We start from the raw sequence: 19,123 nt of genomic DNA on the forward strand, positions 1-19,123 counted from the left end.
AAAGGAAGTGGCCAAGTTCCACCCTCAGCTGCTCCCATTTTTCTCTGTTCCCCAAAAGGAGCCTGAGTAGCCATGCCTCCACTCTCGAGGATTCTGGTTTCTGAAGCAGGGGGCTTATCCCGCCTGCGATCTCAGTCTCACTAGGAAGGCAGTAAACTCATGTCCACACCTGGTAGGGAAGGGTTCTGCTCCTGAACCAAATCCCAACCCTGTTTAACTGTGCCTCTCTTCATCCACAAATCCTACCGAGGCCAGGATTTTTATTCCTGTTTCATCGAGAAGACATTTAAGTACAGAGAGGTTAGGATCACCACCAGAGACAAGCAATAGCTCTTTGAGGCATTTAGAAGAGAGTGTTCTGGTGTTGGACAGCAGATGAGTCTGGGATGGAAGGTGGAGGTCTCATTCAGAAGCAGGGCAAGAAGACAGCGCCGGGAAAGGTGCATGGTACTTACCCTGCTGGGAGTACAGGTGGCCAAGCCCCGGGTTGCTGAGATGTGTCCACCAGTATACAGCCAGCGAAACATCGTTCAGGGAGCGGGCAAGCAGAAAAGACAAGTTGGTGCTGTCAACCATGTGGCCACATGTTATTTTTCTCCCCAGTCCCTCTGCCTCCCCCAGATTCTCCATGCTGTCAAGGCACCCCTGTGCTGGTGACAAGACCCAACCCTTCCCTTTTCTTTATGCATGAAAAAAAGTCTAAGTGGGTTTGAGGTTACAGTGAGGCATCCGGCTGGAAGCAGGCTCAGATGAGAGAGAAAGTTCATGATTATCACAGCCACAGAAGCCACTGAAGATCCTCACATAAGGTCTGGTGAGAATTGCAGAGGCTTGGAGTAGAACTGGAGGAAGAGAAAGCTGTGGGAGACATGGGACAGTGAAGTTAGGAAGCGCTATTAGGTTTGTGGAAAGTGACAGGTCAGAGAGACCCCATGGTTCTCTGAACTGAATCCTAGGTTGGCGGTACAGGGTTGTGGAAGTGTAGCAGGAGGGGGAATGTATGGCTGTTTGGCATAGCCTTCCTTGCCAAGAGACACGGGGTTGCAGAGAGGGGAAGCAAGGCTGGCAGAGGCTTCTGAAAGACCTGGGAGCTGGATGTGTTGACATTTGTCTGTTACCCCAGCACTCAGAGTGCTAAATCCAGAAAATTACAAGTTCTAGGCCAGCCGCATGACAAGATGTCTCTAAAATAAATAAACAAATCAGACTCAGCATTAATCAGCTTTCCCTTACTGTACCTAATACCTGAGATGATTGACTTCAAAGAGAAAAGTTTGTTTTGCCTCAGTTTGGTTAGTGCCATTTTATGGTTACTTGGTAGTGATCTTAAAGAGACCTCCCACGACATCCCACCTTGGTTTCCGCTACCTCCTGACAGTGCCACTCTGAAAACACAATGGCTTTTGTGGGACAGGACATTCAGATCTGAGCTACAGCAGGCTTTATTCTGGTGTGAGGCAGGATGGGATGGGGGACCAGTGGGCAAGAAGAAACCAGAAGTCGGTTAACATGTATCCAGTGCCTGCGGTTTATTAGCACTTCTAGCTTCTCTAGACTGGGCCGAGCAGGAGCGTCACATACACTCCCTGTGTCGCTTCTACCCCGGGTACCACTGTCCCATGTAACAAAAGCAAATGGAGACTCAGGTTTGGTCACATTCCATAAAGTCACAGGTCCTGCAAGTAATCTGGACTGGAGCCCTGGCCTCCCTCACTGCTTGGCTGGCTCTCCCTCTGCCAGAACAAACACTTCAAAGAAGATGATAGAAGGAGCCAGAAAGCCAGGTGGAGGAGGTTCTGTGTCTTCCGTAGGATTGGTGACCAACACCTGGAGGGTGCCTGGTTCAGATGGACCCAGGTCTCCCACCTCTTTGTGGATGGTGCACATTTGTTGGTGTTGAAGCCAACGTTTTAAGATGAAATCTCAGAAGAAATGCAAAGTTGTTTGTTCGTTTGTGTTCCACAGTGGCTGGGCGTGGGGTGGGGTTTGCACCTGTCTGTCAGCCGTTCCTCATGCCTGCCCTTCCCCCCAACTTCCGCAGCCCTGAGGCTCCCCCACCTCCAGAGCCCACATGGGAAGAGCAACAGACAAGTGTGTTACATCTGATGGGGGATAACTTCCGGGATACCCTGAAAAAGAAGAAGCACACCCTGGTCATGTTCTACGCGCCTTGTGAGTAGCTTGTGTTCGTGAGGAGGGAGGTGAGAGGGCTTGGCGCTATCACATCAGAAAGGGTCCCTACCCCAGATACCAGTGCAGCTCCTGGCCAGCCCTGAAACCGTGTGTGCCTGAGGCAGGATTCCCAGTCTCAACAAAGGCTGGGAAGGCGTGGAGGCTTCATTGCTTCCTTCTGTCAGCCCCCATGAGAGTTTTGGCCTCATTATGGTGGTCTTTCTCTGCTCAGGTTTACAGACTCTGTTTGCAGTGGGAGCCAGCTTCCTAGGTCTCCTAAAGTCTCTGGATTTTTCCATTTTTCCTTGGTTTTTTTTTTTTTTAAAAAATATTTTTTTATTTTTTGTGCATTGGTGTTTTGCTTACATGTGTGTCTGTGTGAGGACATAGGGTCCCCAGAGCTGAAATAACAGTGAGCTGCCATGTGGGTGCTGGGAATTGAACCCAGGTACTCTGGAAGAGTAGCCGGTGCTCTCTGAGCCATCTCTCCAGCCCCAGTCTTTGGGTTTTTCCATGCTGCCTGTACTCCCCTATTTGCGCCCCCTCCCACTGCACACACACCACACACACCACACACAGGAACTCAATTCCTCCCCCCCACCCCGCCCTTCTCCTCTGCTCCTGTTCTTTCTCCTGGTACTGATCTTGTCTTCAAAGCCTTAGGACTCCCACTGACCTTTTGTAAAGGCATTGATCTATTCTTGAGTCTGACACCGTAGTACAGGGAAGGCAGATTCACCTGCAAGCCCCATGATTCTCATTTTAATCAGAGTACAAGTTGAGGGAGTGACATGTCTGCTAACAGGGGTGTTTGTGACCTCGGGTTCTCGTGCATTCCCGTTTTGAAGCTGTTAACTGACACTTAGAGGGAAAGCGTCTTAGCGTGTCCCACTCTTCTCCTGCCCTTCTCTCTCCCCCTCAGGTCACAGCTCAGCTTAATGGAGTGAGGATAATAAAAGTCTCTGTCTACAGGGAAGCCAGGCACTCCGTCTAGTCGTAAACCCACTCGGTTGTGGCAGGCCCTCCTGTTTGCTCTGCTCCCGTCCCCACTGTTCAGTGTCAGAAGCCTGCAATGGCTCTTATTGACACTGTCACTGTCTGAGAGACCCCATCCCTCCGGCAGCCAGCACACCGGGCAGCCTCCCTCCCCTTCAGCCTTGTCCTCTTCTCTGGTTTGCTCTCAAAGGCCCTCACTGAGTTCCTCGGAGACCTTGCCTGCTCCTTCAGAGCAGAAGAGGTTGGAGGGCCGAGACCCGGGATTTTTGTGACTTGCTCTAGGCTTTGTGGCAAGTTCATGGCAGGCCCTTCCTGCAGCCCAGGCAGCTCTATCTCTGCCACAGGCACAGTTCATCAAGAGTGATCTCTGTGAGCAGCCAGTAGACGACAGTCAGTTCAGTGACCAGCCACAAAGTAAACGCTGTGAGCAGCCAGTAGACGACAGTCAGCTCAGTGACCAGTCACCAAGTAAACTTCACCTAGACTAGACACAGTGCTTCCCTAGAAATGCCCCCTCTGTTCAGCCCAGGCCACTTCTCGTTCCTCACTGAGGGACCCTCCGGGAGACCCAAAGTTCTTATTGGCTACTAGAGGTTTCTGTGTCTCCAGGGATCCTCCCATGCTTGCCAGTTGAGACTCGTCTGCCTCCCTTCTCCAAACTGTACCCGGGATATAGGGGAAGGAGCCTTATCCCTGCCAGGCCTCAGGGGTTCCCAGCCTTCTCTGAGAGCATTCTTCCATGCCAGTTCAAGGCCACAGCGTGGCCGTGGAATGATTCCACTGCCGATGAAGGTCTTAGTCCTTAGAGCTCCCATCTTCTACTAGTTTCCTGTCTTTGGATCTTGCCCCAGTACTCCTGGGAGCTACATTGTGGGGAGGGGGAGCTGTGTGGAATCTTAAGGACAAAGAAGTCTGTCTTTCTGTGCATTGTGATGGTAATACACTTACTCGTAAGCTACACACTCACACACACACACACACATTTATATATAAAGACTCTAAATACTGCAGAAATGTCAAGTACCAGATAAAATTTTCAAGTAAAAAGGCTGGCCTATCCCATCCGGCCTCCCTGCGAATGTCCTCCCCCAGATCTGCCTCCCCAGGCCTCTCTTTACTCCCCGCCTCTCTTTATACCCACTCCATCCTGCATGATCTGCTCATGGGATCTGCCCTTCCTGGACCAACTCAGCTCATTCTCTAGTCCCCTGGCTTTGCCTCTGTCCTCCATTTCAGGATTGTAGAAGTGATGCTTCTTTCTCTCCCCCAAATCTGAAGAAGCCATGGCACACCCTGGTCCCCCTCTACCTCTCAGAAACATCCCGTGCACTTTCTGGCCCAGCCACCCCACCAGTTAGTCATCTGCCGTGCACCCTTTAGCTAATGAGAAAATGAGATGCGAGAAGCCATGCATCTGAGGCCTCGATATTTTAAAATCGATGGCGTAGGAACTCGCGCTAGGCTGACAGTTGGCTTTTATGCTTTCAATAAGTGGAGGTTAAAAAGGGAAAATTAATAATGAAACCGGATTGTGAGACCTGGGGTAGATTATTTTCAGCCCACCCTGTAAGCGTGCTATTAGTAGGCCCAGGCCCTTCACAGGGCCTGTGGCTGCCCACGAGATGAGTCTACCAATAGACTGTGCTCTTTAAATGTTTTGAAATTATGTAACATCACTCCTCTGTACTATGACATTTTCATGAATTTGACTCTGTGTCTCTGTTAGGCCAAATTAATGGTGTTACTGAGAATTGCCGTTTTAGGTGGTTGAGAAATCATCTGTCCGTTAGCTGCCACATGAGCTCATTTATTCCGAATTAACCCATTGCCATCCCTGGTCTCTCTTCTGTTCCTGCATCAGATGTTGGGAAATCCCTGAGTCCCTCCCCCTCATCCCTCCTCTCTTCTGGGGCCAGCTGGCTGCTCCCCAAGTCTGACCATATGGGTGGTCCCACCCATCTCAGGAACCAACTCAAATGCTAAATTCAGATTAAATTTGTAGCTTAGCCTTAATTTAGTTTTACAAAACCCTTTGAAATGCCAGTCACTATTATCTCATTCTCAAAGAGGAGAAAGCAGAAGAGCAGAGCCATTTTCGTTCCCACAGAGTCAGCCCTGTCTACCTCCCAAAATGGGATGCACAGGCCTTTGTCAGGAAGCTGATGCTGGACCCAGGTCTCCCAGCAGGCCTGTGGCCCCTCCCACTGGTTTTCATCAGAATTGATTATGCCACAGTCAGGGTCAAGCTGTCTATCCATGGCAGTTCTGTTCACTCATATCTGCCAAATGAATGCGAGAAAGGGCAGGTTTGGGTTCTTATCCGTTCACCCAGTGTGGCCTGTGGCTTCCCCAGCTTCCGTGACCAGAGCAAAAAATGGCTCACAGATAAGTTCCTGTAGTACTCTCCAGCAGGCGGGCTCAAAGTGATGCATAGGCAAGGAACAACCATAAGTGGAATGCCACAGCCCTTGCTCCACTCAGGTCCTCTTCCCTGGGGCGAAGACTGGGTGCTGATAACGCAGTAGCTCTTCTTCCTCCCACCTCACTCGAGTGCGTCCACTGTTTCCTTCAAGATTAAGATTATAGAAAGGGGGGCTGGAGAGATGGCTCAGTGGTTAAGAGCATTGCCTGCTCTTCCAAAGGTCCTGAGTTCAATTCCCAGCAACCACATGGTGGCTCACAACCATCTGTAAAGAGGTCTGGCGCCCTCTTCTGGCCTTCAGGCATACACACAGACAGAATATTGTATAATAAATAAATATAAAATAAAAAAAAGATTATAGAAAGGGGCAGAGGGCGTTGAAGGGGAGGAAGCTATCAGCAACGCAGGAACCTTGGAAACCTGGGCAGAGTTGCTGCCTCTGACCCCATCTTTCTAGTACCACTTCCTCAGGAGAGGTGACCCGCCATAATAGTTAGGGCAAGAGAGCAGCTTGGTAGACTTCAGTCCTGAGCACGCGTGGTCCTCTCCAAGTCCCTCTGCACTGTGGCTCCAGCTCCGGTGGTCTCCAGGGCAGCCTCTGCAGACCTCCCTTTAGGCCAGGTGGCAGGTGAAGAATTCCAGGGCAGGAGTGTCCCCAGACTCAATGGCATTGACTCCTTTCAAAGCCCCATGCCCACAGACAAGATATAGGAGACATTTGAATGTCAAGGTTAACAAATGAACCCTGACAGGGAGAGCAGGATGTGGGGCTCCGGGAAGGGACTATCCAGAGTTCCAGAGTGGCCCCAGCTCTGCCATCTTCAGACATATGTGACACTCTGTCCCTTCTCGCCCAGGGTGCCCACACTGTAAGAAGGTCATCCCACACTTCACTGCCACGGCTGATGCCTTCAAAGATGACCGCAAGGTAAGGATAACCCCCTCCCTCATTCCATCCCCAGTTTGCCTTGCACTGATTCCTACATCTTCTTCTCTTCTGATTACATTCCCCGACCTTGTGTGCAGTTCTGCCCAGACCTGTGAGCAGGGTCATTCTCAGAAGCAGGGCATTCTTTCTCTCTGCCAGGCAGCCAGAATGGATTTCTGCTGCAAAACCAACTGGAGGTATAAACTGAAGCCTAACAGCCCTTCTGTGGAGGAGGGGGTGTAAAAGGAGCCATGTGTTCATTTTTCTTTAGTGCTCAAACATTTTTACAGTAGGATCGTAGTCATGCGTTACTTAGATAATTAAAAATACAAATAAGAACCCCACAAAAGTCAAATGGAGGAGGCTGCAGTGGGGGAGAACCAGACCATGCCAGAAGATCCTCGTCCTGCCTGAGCTAAAGGCTCCTGCAGCCACCAGCTGATGGAGCATAAAATTAACAAACTGGAGCTGTAGAGTGGATTAAGGAGTGAGTGCCAGGCCTCTTCCTGCAGCAGGGAGCAGAGCCACCACTGGTGAGGGTGGGTATGTGGCCCTTGAAGCAGGGATGGACCCCAGAATTCAGGAAATCCTCTCAACCTCCCGTCCTCAAGTTCCTTTCTCTTAGGTTTTTGTTGTTTATTGGGGGCAGGGTTGAAGGCCGACCTCTTGCTAGGCAAGCAATCTACCACTGAACTATATCCCCACCCCCTGAAGTCTCTTATCACCTTATTGATCTGGGGTCTGGTAGAGATGATTGCAAAGATGGTTCCCAGCCCTTAGACTCGGTCACACCAGGCCTCACTGGGTTTATATGGGGTCTTACACACACACACACACACACACACACACACACACACACACGCTGGATCCGGAGTCATGGTGCTCCTATGACGGCTCCCTATTCCTGTGTAAAATCCAGGCACAAGCTAAGCAGATTTCCCACAATAAATTGGCTGATCCAGAAGAGCAGGTAATGCAGCACAGGTGAACAGACAGCTCACTGTCCTGGGGATGGTGAGGGTTTGACCAAAGGCAAATGGAAGGTAGGCCTGCAGGTCCCTCCAGGATGATAGAGGCAGATACAGGTGCTAGGACACCTCGGTGCACCCTGATGGAGCAACAGAGAAAGGGTGGTGGGAACAGTCTAGGAAGACAGGCCGAGAGCAGGCACATGTCTGGGCAGTGAGGTCCTGGAGCACAAGATTCCTCCTTAGACTTTGAGACCCTTCCCTGTATTCAAAGTCTGACTGTTACCCATAAACCCTGTCTATGTCCTTGAGGTCCCCCTTATTCTTCCAGGAGGGAGTATAAGGATCACACCCCTTTTTTCTTTTCTTTATTTTTTTGCATATCACTTAACCTGGTGGTTGCTTCTGCACTGGAAGCTCCAGTGATGTCCACCATAGCATGACTGCCTACCTCAACACCGGAATAAGAAGTCACTCCAAGTCATGTTCATTGTTGCTCCAAGTCCATCCCCCTGTGCTAGAATACTGAGGGCTCTAGGCGAATTGGAGAATGAGTAAAGTCGGTGGCCTCCCTACCTTGAGGCTGCCCAGGTGTCTGTATGCTCTAGGAGATCCTCGAAGGGATTCTGAGCCCTCTCTGATTCCCGGAGCTTGGACTTGCTCTTCTGGTAATACGGTGTGGTGGGCAGGGTTGGGTGAGGTCTGCTAAGGGACCAAGGTGACCAGAAAAGTCTTGCAGCATGGCCCACGTTGCCATGACATCTGTTTTTCCATAGACCACTGTGAGAGCCTTCTGAAGCTAGGCCTGCCAGGTCCACACAGTCCACCTAGAAGCCGGCCTCTCTCCTCCCCGTTCACTCTGGTGTACAGGCCCCGTTTCCTGCAGCTCTCCTCAGTTCTGATCATCTTTGCTTCATCATCTGACAGAGGCTAGCCCTTTTCTGGGCTCACAGCCTCACCCCACTCCCTCTGCCCCTCCTTCCAACCTCCTTCATTCCACATCTCCGTCTGTCTGTCTGTCTGAGAAGCTGACTCACCTGAGGTTTCTAGCATACTCAGCAGTAATAATAACAGCTCCCAGAGTCGGCGTGTGGTCTGGGAACTAAGATGAGTGGTGCCCATTCTGTGCCCAGAACAGGGTGCCATACTTTAACCATCAGATGGAAGGCTCTGGAGCATGCTTCCAGAAATTGGTAACTTACACAAGCTGACCCTTACGCCGGCCATACACTGGTGTTTGAGGACCATTGGCTCATCCCATTTGCTTTTATTTTCGAGGGACTGTAGCCTAGAAAGGAGCTATGTCCTTTGCACAAGGATGCCCTACGGGCTATTGCTAGCCAGAGCTGGGTCTCCTGACTCCCTCTTCTCCCTCACACCCTTGCTGCCACCTCTCAGCTGGAATTGTATTTTGCTTCCCACCCAACAGCCAGTCTCCGTTCCTTCCCCAATCAATATGCAGTTGGGTTTTCACTTCCATTTTCATAGCCAAAGTCAATATTAGCTCCTGCAGAGATTTATTTTACTGAATCAATAAAGCTGTGTGAGGCAGCTCATGTTTTAGCCAGGGAGCCTAAATCCCCTCCCAGGAGCTTAGTTGGGGACCTTATCAGTTGACACGCTGGTAGAGAAGGGCTACAGACCGTGAGTGTTGGAATAGATGGTGTTTTTGAATGGCCCAGAGGACAGGGATCCAGGGTGGAAGGCAGGTGGACCAGAGCAGAGGCTAGGGACTGCTGAAATGGCTAGGAGGGGCTCACCTCTCACTGTGCTTTAAAGTATGCCCACCTTGGGCATGGGGCTAGGGCCGGTGAAAGTGTGAAGGTCATTCTAAGGGAGGTCACAAGGCTGCTGGTGCCCAGCTCTGACTGGCACACGTCATCTCTCTGACCTGGACACTAGCGAGCACTCCTGTCCATCTGGAGTAAAAACTTTTTTTTTTTTTTTTTTTTGGATTTTCGAGACAGGGTTTATCCGTAGCTTTTTGGTTCCTGTCCTGGAACTAGCTCTTGTAGACCAGGCTGGACTCAAACTCACAGAGATCCGCCTGCCTCTGCCTCCCGAGTGCTGGGATTAAAGGTGTGCGCCACCACAGCCCGGCCCAGTAAAAACTCTTTAGTCCAGGAGCCTCATTCGTTCTAGCACTCCCAAAAGTCTTGCTGCTTTAGACCCGTGGATTTTGACTAAATGGCAGAATGCTAATGAGATTGATGGAGGCTTTTATCCCCTGATCAGCAAGGAGTCCTGTGGTCCTCGCAGAAGCTTGATGGATTAGGTTTTACTGCAGTCCTCATTTTACTGGTATGGAGTCTAGAGTTCACGAGGGATCAAATGAGAGCCCCAAAACAAGCTCCTTTGCTGGGAAGGAGCCTCATCAGAATCTGAACACAAACACTGCCAGTCGGTGTTTCCTGGAAGCAGGCCCTGTGCTGGGTGGGACTCCTGTGAGGGTGTGTATTTGGGAGGAGATCTCAGGAAGTACCACAGATGGTTGAGAACGTGATATGAAAGGGGAAGAAGCCACACGAGGGATGACATGGGCAGGTGACTGTGGGTAGCTGCATCTCTGTCCCTTGGGAGACCTCCTAGGACCTGAGCCACAGAGTTGTCCCACTCAAAGGTCCTTGAAGCCAGGGTACTGTCCTTGACCCCTTGCCCATTGTTACCCTTAGTTCTGCAAGTTGAGGGCTTGGTGGAGCTGTCAGGTCAGACTTTAGGTACCAGGACAAGTCCTTGGCTGGGGATCCTTCAGGACACAGACACAGAACCCAGGAATCCATGGCAGCTACAGGAGAACAAGGTTAGAGGCTGCAGGTGCGTTGAATGCAGGTGACCAGTGGAGATCACAACTAGGTTCTGATGGGACAGGAGTTGAGAAAGGTGAGATGGGAACGCTGAGAACAGGGTCTTTTTGAAGAATGCCAGCCACACTTGTCTCCTGTAGACACTGAGCATGGATTCCCCTTCGTAGCTAAAAGCCACATTCCAAGTTCATGGCTGACAGCTATGTGAAGGATTCACAAGTATACATTTTTAATTTAGCAGATTTATAAAACCATACACTACATCTCCAACAGCTCCAGGGCATGTATACAAATTGAATTCATAATTTAAAGTGGATGGAGGGAGTGCAGCGGCCAGGAGCAGTGTTCCTCAAACCCTGAGCAGAGAAGCGGTGGCCCCTGGCCTAGGGCTGGCTGCTGCAGGCCCTGTGCTGCTGGCCGTGTGGAGCCGGACGTGCTTGTCCTGGAGAAGAACACCCTGCACTTGAGTGACCACAGGAGCATCTGCCTCTTGTTTCTAAATAATTCAGAACACAATTTAGAAAACGACCAGGGTTCTCAGGAACCCACTGTGGTCAGATGCTGGCCTAAGCGAATTGAGCTCCTTGTGGGTGCTGGTGAAGGGTAGGGTTAACCTCCCAGAAGGAGACAGATGCTCGCCCGCTCAGCCAGTTGCTGCCTGTGGGAACACAGGGCAAGTACCGTCAAATCTTTTGATGTTTATAGAGGAGCTCGAAGCCAAATTTTTATATTAAATCTTCTGGCTCCTTCCACATTGGCAGCTAATTCAAATTTATTTTCTTTTTAAGTTCTATGTGGGCCAAATAGAACGGGCCTGAGAGCCAGCTATGGATTGTGTTCAGTGAGTTTGCAAACTTCTCTGCAAAAGTCTTGTTGTCTGAAACAATCAGGCTGACGATGCAAAGGGAAGCCTGAGGTAAGGGAGCACGGGGTGGTGCTCTAGAGGCAGGGGAGCGGGACTGTACCCTCCTGATTACTTTAGTGTCAACGCAGGGGGCAGTAGCCACTTGCCTAGGCACATAGTCAGTGACCAGTGGCCATGACCGCTGTGGCCTGCAGAGCTGTTTTCCATGGAAAGAGGCCCCTGCCTGGTGTGATGAGCCAGCAGGAAGAACTGTGAACCGTGGTTCTTCAACAGTCTTTGAACCGTCTCAGAGATGTCAGCAGAACAGACAGCAGGCTCTAAAATGATCTCGTTTGTTACATAGCAGGTGCTCGGTTGCTAGACTTTGTCAAGGTCACCTGTGTACATCTGATCACACACACACACACACACACACCCAGCATCTGGAACAGGCTTGGCACATAAGATGAAGACTCGCTTGCCATCCAAGCCTGCCATTCCAGCTTTCCAGGGATGTTGCTTTGTGTATTGCCTCTAGCTGATTCTGTCTCCTCCTTCTCCAATGTGTGGCTTTCAGCAAAATAAACTCCGTCCCACCCAACATGCACACAACTTCTATTTTATACTCTCTTACTTTGAAAGGAAAAGATGCCAGCATATGCAGCTTGCTACGGTAGACAGGAAGAGGCCAGAGTCCCCTTAAAGAACTTTCTTACCACAACCCAATTCCCATAGTGAGACCCAACTCCATAACAGTTCCGGGATGCACTTCCTTGGCATTCTGCATCCTTAGGACCTGGCTTGGATGGTGAATGGTGCAGAGTGCCTTTAGTCCATTGGCATACTGGGCCACCCCCATGATAGCTCAGATCACACAGAGGTGAGAATGTTCCTTATCCCATGTCCTACCCAGGCTCCTGGCAGGGGCAGTGTATGGGTGTGGGGTCGACACTTGCTAACCACTGGTCGTGTGCTGGCAGGCCTCATTTGAATCTTCTCGGTCTTTGTGACATCTGATGACTTCAGTTTGGTCATTATCCGAGGAAATTGAGGCACCAAGTAGCTAGTTACTTTCCATTAGTCTTAATGTGCCAGCAAGAAGATTTACCCCTAGAGAACTGGGCTGCAACGGTGTCTTCTCAGTCCAGCGCTGCCCCTGGCAGACATGGCGACTGGCGACGTCCCCGCTGACCCTCCCCACCTCACCCCTTAGATCGCCTGTGCTGCCGTGGACTGTGTCAAGGACGGGAATCAGGACCTGTGTCAGCAGGAGGCCGTGAAGGCCTACCCCACTTTCCACTACTACCACTACGGGAAACTTGTAGAAAAGTACGAAAGTGATCGCACGGTGAGTGAAGTGGCCTCGGAAGTAGCCACTGCAGAGGGCGGGGAAGGGAGGTGGACAGGAGCCCCAGCCATCACTCCATGCTTACAGTATGGGACACATCTTCACCCTGCTGGGAACCTGTGGGTTATGTCACAGCCAACAGTGCCTCCTGGTGGATCTGCCCAGGAGTTGGTGGGGGTAGAGGGGGGCGGGAGGGTGCGCATCGCTCAGGAGTTTAAGTCTGTCTTTTTTTCTCTCCTTTCCTACCCTGCAGGAATTGGGATTCACTAGCTTCATCCGAACCCTCAGGGAGGGAGACCTCAAGAGACTAGAGAAGAGAAGGGAGGAACTGTAACCCTCCTCCTCCGAGAGAGCCCTTCCTTTACACTGTGAACGATGCCTATTTTGTTCTTTCTGAATTTCCATGTGCTCTGAAGACAAAGTTTTTTATAGCCACTTATGGCCTTTTGTACAATTTTGAAATAAAATTAAACCATTTATTCAGTGGTAGAGCTTTATTTTTCACGGACTGTACAAACAGGATCATGTGAGACCTGTTCTCTGCCCTCCCTGAGAGGCCAGATCCATCTAGCACCACCTGCAGAAAGGTCCTGGAGGGTGGCGAGGATCTGGGGTCCCAGTCCTTCAATCACTAGAGAGCAAGCAGAGAGACCACAAGGCACTGGTGGTGGCCTGCTCCATAAATGAGAACAAATACGCTACTGTGCTATTTTTTTTTCCTTTGCTGCTAGTGCTTTTGGTGTCGTGTATAAAAAACATTGTCAGATTTTGTGTCTTCCCCCATATGTGTTCATCTAAGAGTTCCATAGTTTTAATCTTTAGAGGGTTTTGTTCATTTTTAGTTAATTTTTGCATGTCCTGAAAGCGTCCTGCTTTATTTTGCATGTGGGTAATGCAGTTTTCCCAGGGCCATTTGTTGAAAATATCGTACTGAGGTCCTGACAACCCAGTTGAAAAGCCCTTGGTTGTATACGTGGGCTTCTTTTCTATTCCTTTCCCCATATGCTGTCTTTACGAGGGTGCCTCCCTATCTCCCTGTAGTTTTGTAAACTTTGAAATCACAAGGCCTTCAACTTTATTCTTCCTTTATTCTTGCCAAATGTCTCTCTCTGCTACTTCTCCCCCTAAATCTATGACAGCCACTAGCTGTTTTCCATCTCTAATGTTATCATTTGGAGAATATTACATAACTGAAATCATATACTACGTAACAACCAAGATTGCCCTTTATCATTCTGCATAGTGCCCTTGAGATCCACCAAAGTTGTATAAATAGCTTAGTCTTTTTTTCTTTTTCCTTTTTTTTGGCCAAGCAACATTCTATTTGAACCATCTTCCTCTTAAGGGATTGTTGTGGGAACTCTTTCCCCCAGAGAGATGTAAACAGCAGTATGCCCCCTCTTTAAAGGGTACCCGTGACAAACCAAAATACTATTCTGCCAAAGTCCAACCTTGGGAGCCAGTGAGTGTGTTGGGCTCCTTACAGAGCTCGGTGAGAAGTGACAAGAGCATGGTGACTCCAAAGCCCCCACATCACAGGAAAGCCTCCAGCATGGGTAATGATGTCCCCATAGCTGCATAGATGTAGCCCCCCTCCCCATTAACTTCCATTAGTGTCACCTACACTGTATACTCTAGCACCTCTCTGGACCGTGAGGTCACAGAGATTGGGTAAAATTTTATATACCTGGTAGGGAAGTGTGGGAGGGAGCAGTCAGAATCTCAGGTGACCCTCCCACCAACTCCTTTCAAGAGGGAACCTCAGCAGTCAACAGACCCTATCTTGAGCATTATCAGATTAGCCATTGGCGTTTTGTATGCTGTGATCAAGAATGATAAACAGTAGCCAGTGCTCCATGACACGGCCTCCATCCAGCTCCTTACAGGCATTGTTGCTCTCTCGTCTCACACGAAGGGTAAGTACAGTACAATAAGAATAAGGTGGCCGGGCGGTGGTGGCGCACGCCTTTAATCCCAGCACTCGGGAGGCAGAGGCAGGCGGATCTCTGGGAGTTTGAGGCCAGCCTGGTCTACAAGAGCTAGTTCCAGGACAGGAACCAAAGCTACAGAGAAACCCTGTCTTGAAAAATAAAAAAAAAAAAAAAAAAAAAAAAAAAAAGAATAAGGTGTATTGAGAGTGGCAGAGGCAGTCAACTTATTATAGTATTGCTTTGACTATTATTAGTCCCATATTATACCCAATTTGTAAATTAAATTTTCCTAACTGTGGTGGCTATTCTTGGTTGTCAACTTGTCTACATCTGGAATTAACTAAAACCCAAATTACTGGATATACCTGTGAAGGTTATTTTTCTTAGTTCAGTCTTTTGATTTGGAAACATCCACTTTTAATCCAGATCGCTTGAGGTGGGAAGATAAACCTTTAATCCAGATCGTTTGAGATGGGAAGCTCCACCTCTAATATGGACCACACCTGCTGGCAACCCGTATAAAGGACATGGAAGAAGGAAGTTTGGTCTTTGCCTGCATCTCTAGTGCTCACTAGCAAGTTCGTTCCTTTGCTGGCATTAAAGCCTACTTCTTAAGGGTTCTGACATATACTGAAGACCAGCTGAGACATCCAGCCTCGTGGGCTGAACAACTACTGGATTCTTGGACGGTCCATTCATAGACAACCATTGTTGGGTTAGCCTGTAAGTCATTCCAATAAGTTTCTTTCATACACACGTGCGCGCACACAGACACACGGGGGTTGTGGGGGGAGATTCATTCTATAAGTTCTGTTACTCCAGAGAACCCTGACTAATACATTCAAGTATGTACATAGAAACAAATATGTAAGATTCTATATCAAATATTCACAACACATATATAAGATTCTGTTTCATATTCAGGACACACATATCTATACATATATATGAGTATGTCCTGAATACCTGATATATAGATATGTATGTGTATGTGTGTATACACATATATAAATATCTCTAGTTATTACCAGATATAGAACCATGAATCCATGTATACTATATATACTGTAATAATATAGAATCATATGTGTGTATACATATATATTGTTCGGTATCTGGTAGTAACTGGAGATCTTACAGCATATACCCCGTGCATAGCTTTATGTTTTTCCTCCTCCTGTTAAACTCAGGGTCCTGGACATGAAAACCTACATGGGACCTAGTCCACACAGAGGAATTCTAGATATTATATCTCAGTTAATCTCATAGAAGACTATAGGCTCCCTGTCAGCAAAACTTATCAAAAATCTTTGGGCACCGTTTACAGAACAGATCAGTCCTTGGTAGTTCATTTTCATGGAATATATTTCTTTAATTGATTTTTCAAAGTAATGCATGTATTATAAGAAACCTTGAAAAGTACAGAAAAGCATAAAAAATTATGAACCATGCATAGCCCCAGTATTCATCACTAGCTATTAAATATATATTTTATTGTAGGTCAGGTGACTATTTGCTGTTAAGCATTTTCTAGCCATTATAAGATCTTTAGTGGCATCTCTGGATGTCGGCAGCTTCTCTGTGGGTAAATATTTACTTGCAAATTCATGCCACTGGCCCTGTGTTACAGTATTTTTTCAGTCATATATAATACTGGGAAGGACATTCCTGGTTGAGTTACTTTACACATTTTCAGAAGGAACTTGGTGAATTAAATCTTATTTGTAAGGTTTGTAATCAATCACCTTGTGAGTTTTTGTTTAGAAATATGTCTATTTGTATTCCTAGTATGTGAAATTTCCTCTCTTTCTAAATACATTGAATTTTGAAATTACAGTTTTTTTAAAAAAAAATCTTAGCAAGCTTTATTTGGTATATAATTATATGGCACAATTTAAAATTTTATTTTATATATGGGAGTGTTTTTGTATTCACGTGTGCTGTCTGTGCACCACTTGCTTGCCTGGTGGAGGCAGAAGCCAGAAGGTATTGGATTTCCTGGAACTGGAATTGTATGCAGTTGTGAACCTTCATGTGGGTGCTAGGAATTGAACCTGTGTCTTGTGTGGGAGGTCCTTCTGTATGTGTGTTGCTTTTATTGGTTAATGAATAAAGAAGATGCCTTGACCTGTGATAGGGCAGAGTAGAGCTAGGTTGGTGGGGGGGAACTAAACTGAATGCTGGGGGGGAAAGAAGGTAGAGTCAAGAGAAGCCATGTAGACCTGCCTGAGACAGATGTCAGATGCTAGACGGAACTTGTCACATGGCGATACACAAATTAATAGAAATGGGTTAACCAAAGATATAAGAGCTGGCTAGCAATACGTTTAAGTGATTGGCCAAGCAGTGTCTTAAATAATATAGTTTCTAAGTGGTTATTGAGTTTGGGCAGCTGGGAACGAACAAGTGGCCTCATACATCATGGATCCACTGAAAGAGCAGCCAATCAATGCTCTTAACTACTGAGCCTACTCCACTTACATTTTATCTTGTTTCCCATCTTTATTTTAGCCTACCAAAATGTTTCAAACTCTGTGTGCACCGTTCTTTTCTTTTGACTGAGGTCGCTTTCCGTCACAAAGTTTAAAGACACATTTTGGAGAACTTCCTCATCCTTGAGGATCATATCTTGAACTTTTGTCACCGGACAAGTCTGGCTGCTCACGTGATGGTCCAATAAACTCACGACACAAACTCTTGAGACAAGCTGATTAAACCAGGTTCTCGACAACGTGGACTTTGGACAAGAGTTCTCCAACTTCCATTAAACCAGTTTCATTCATTGTATGGTTTATACAGGCAGTGGATGGAGGGTCCCAGACACGCGGATGTCTTCCCACAGCTAGTGGGATAGCTGCAAACTGACAGATGCCTTCTAGTGGGAGGACTGCATGAGGCACATTTGGCCCAAATTGCACGGTCACCATATGCTCCCCACTTCTGCAAAACTCAAATATCAAGAACAAAGGACATTATTTCCTGGGCCATTCTTGTTAATAACTCATGACGTCCCAGGTTAGAGGACAACCCTTCCATCTCCTCTCTACCCACAGATGCTCATGCCCTTCTATCTCAAGCTCTAAGTCCTTGACATTAAAGGAATGGAAGGAAGGGATGCCAACAGCACCGGCAATAGCATATCAGATGCCAACAGCAGCAGCAGCTAGAAACTCCAGGAGCTAGAAGCTCCCTCGTCACAGGAGTGCTTTCTGCGGCATCATTCGCTGGGGGAAAGAATGGCTAACCAACTTGATTCATCTCCCAGGTATGTGGTTCTCGGTCCTGCGTGTCATTTCACCAAGTATATTGGAAGGCATGCTGGGCTATATGCAAAGACTGGGTCATTCTATGTAAGAGACTAGACATGTAAGAGATGCCATATCTTAGGAGACTGCCTGGACCCAACCAAGGTTACTGAGCATTGAGTGTTTATATATATATATGGGAGCAAGGCTAGAAAAATACTTAGAAATAAAAAATCAAGACGGAGACATTTTCTCTAAATTTGGAGCATAATTCTCTAAAACACTAGAAATACTTTATGATGAAGCAGTTATATTGCTTATGATCTATTGTCACTCTTAACTCTCCTGAAAACTGTCTCTAAAGGACATTCAGTAGGATGTTCTAGGAAGTCATTCAGATTATCAGTGCAAGACAGGATCCATGCAGCGCCAAAGATCTCAGCCGTAAAACTCAAAAGTAGCGAAACAAGTGATGCTAAGTTCATCTCTATTTGTCTGGATCAGCAAACAAGCATCCTGTTAGCGTGTGTTCAGGCTAGCATCTGGGCTGGGAGTCTGCCAAGCAAACATCTCCTCTAACAGAATGTTAGAACTCAGCGGGACCCACACTTTAATTCTTGTCATCTCCTGACTGCCTTCCCATCATCTACTTTCTGCAGAAATTGGTCTGGTTTCAAAAATTTTTAAGTTAAGATATAAACTAGTGTGGTTGCATACAGGGGCTTATCTGAAGGCAAGCAGACACTTTATTTTCAAAAGTCTCTGACTTGTTGGGAAATAAAAGAGGTGTCAGAAGAAGGAAATTTATTGATAATGATAGCTTACAGAATAGGGCTCTGGAAACCAAGCTTCCAGGGTAGGGAGGGGCAGGGCAGGTTTCTGGCATGTACTGAAGATACTGGGATCTGGAATATAACATTTTATTATGCACATATTCAGCCCAGCTCCCATTCCTCTTCCTGCTTTTACATGTACCTAGGAGAACCTCCAGATCTAAACTTTCTTAGAGCTCTGTGGTATGTGGGCAAGACTGGATTTCTGGTTGGCAGAGCTGGTGACTATCAACTCACTCAACTCTCTTTGGTAAGCTTCATCTCTTGGTCCCACTTACAGCCAGTCTGTCAGTGGACAGTTGATGTAGGAGGTCCTTCTTTCTATGTGTGACTTGTATTGGTTAATTAATAAAGAAAACTGCTTTGGGCCCTTGATAGGGTAGAACTTAGGTTGGTAGAGAAGACAGAACTGAATTCTGGGAGGAAGAAAGCAGAGTCAGAGAAGCCATGGATCCTTCGGCTGAGATGGACACTGGTTAGAATCTTTCCTGGTAAGCCATTGCCATGTGGCAATATACAAATTAATAGAAATGGGTTTAATAAAGATGTGAGAGTTAGCCAATAAGTGGCTAGAGCTAATGGGCCAAGCAGTGATTTAATTAATACAATTTCTGTGTGGTTATTTCAGGGAT

The 19,123-nt window shown here is 47.7% G+C and overlaps 1 protein-coding gene across 1 annotated transcript in view; it reads left to right on the forward strand.

Moving 5' to 3' along the window:
* Pdia5 (protein disulfide isomerase family A member 5) overlaps positions 1–12,955 on the forward strand; it is a 93,159-nt gene extending 80,204 nt beyond the window's left edge. The window contains exons 14-17 of the mRNA XM_057765191.1: positions 2,042–2,172; positions 6,448–6,518; positions 12,348–12,482; positions 12,736–12,955. Coding sequence (XP_057621174.1) covers positions 2,042–2,172; positions 6,448–6,518; positions 12,348–12,482; positions 12,736–12,816 — 418 coding nt within the window. The 3' untranslated portion in view covers positions 12,817–12,955. The remainder of the gene's footprint in view (positions 1–2,041; positions 2,173–6,447; positions 6,519–12,347; positions 12,483–12,735) is intronic.
* The last annotated feature ends 6,168 nt before the right edge of the window (positions 12,956–19,123 follow it).

The sequence above is a fragment of the Chionomys nivalis genome, chromosome 3 (assembly GCF_950005125.1).
Source record: "Chionomys nivalis chromosome 3, mChiNiv1.1, whole genome shotgun sequence".
Taxonomy (NCBI): domain Eukaryota; kingdom Metazoa; phylum Chordata; class Mammalia; order Rodentia; family Cricetidae; genus Chionomys; species Chionomys nivalis.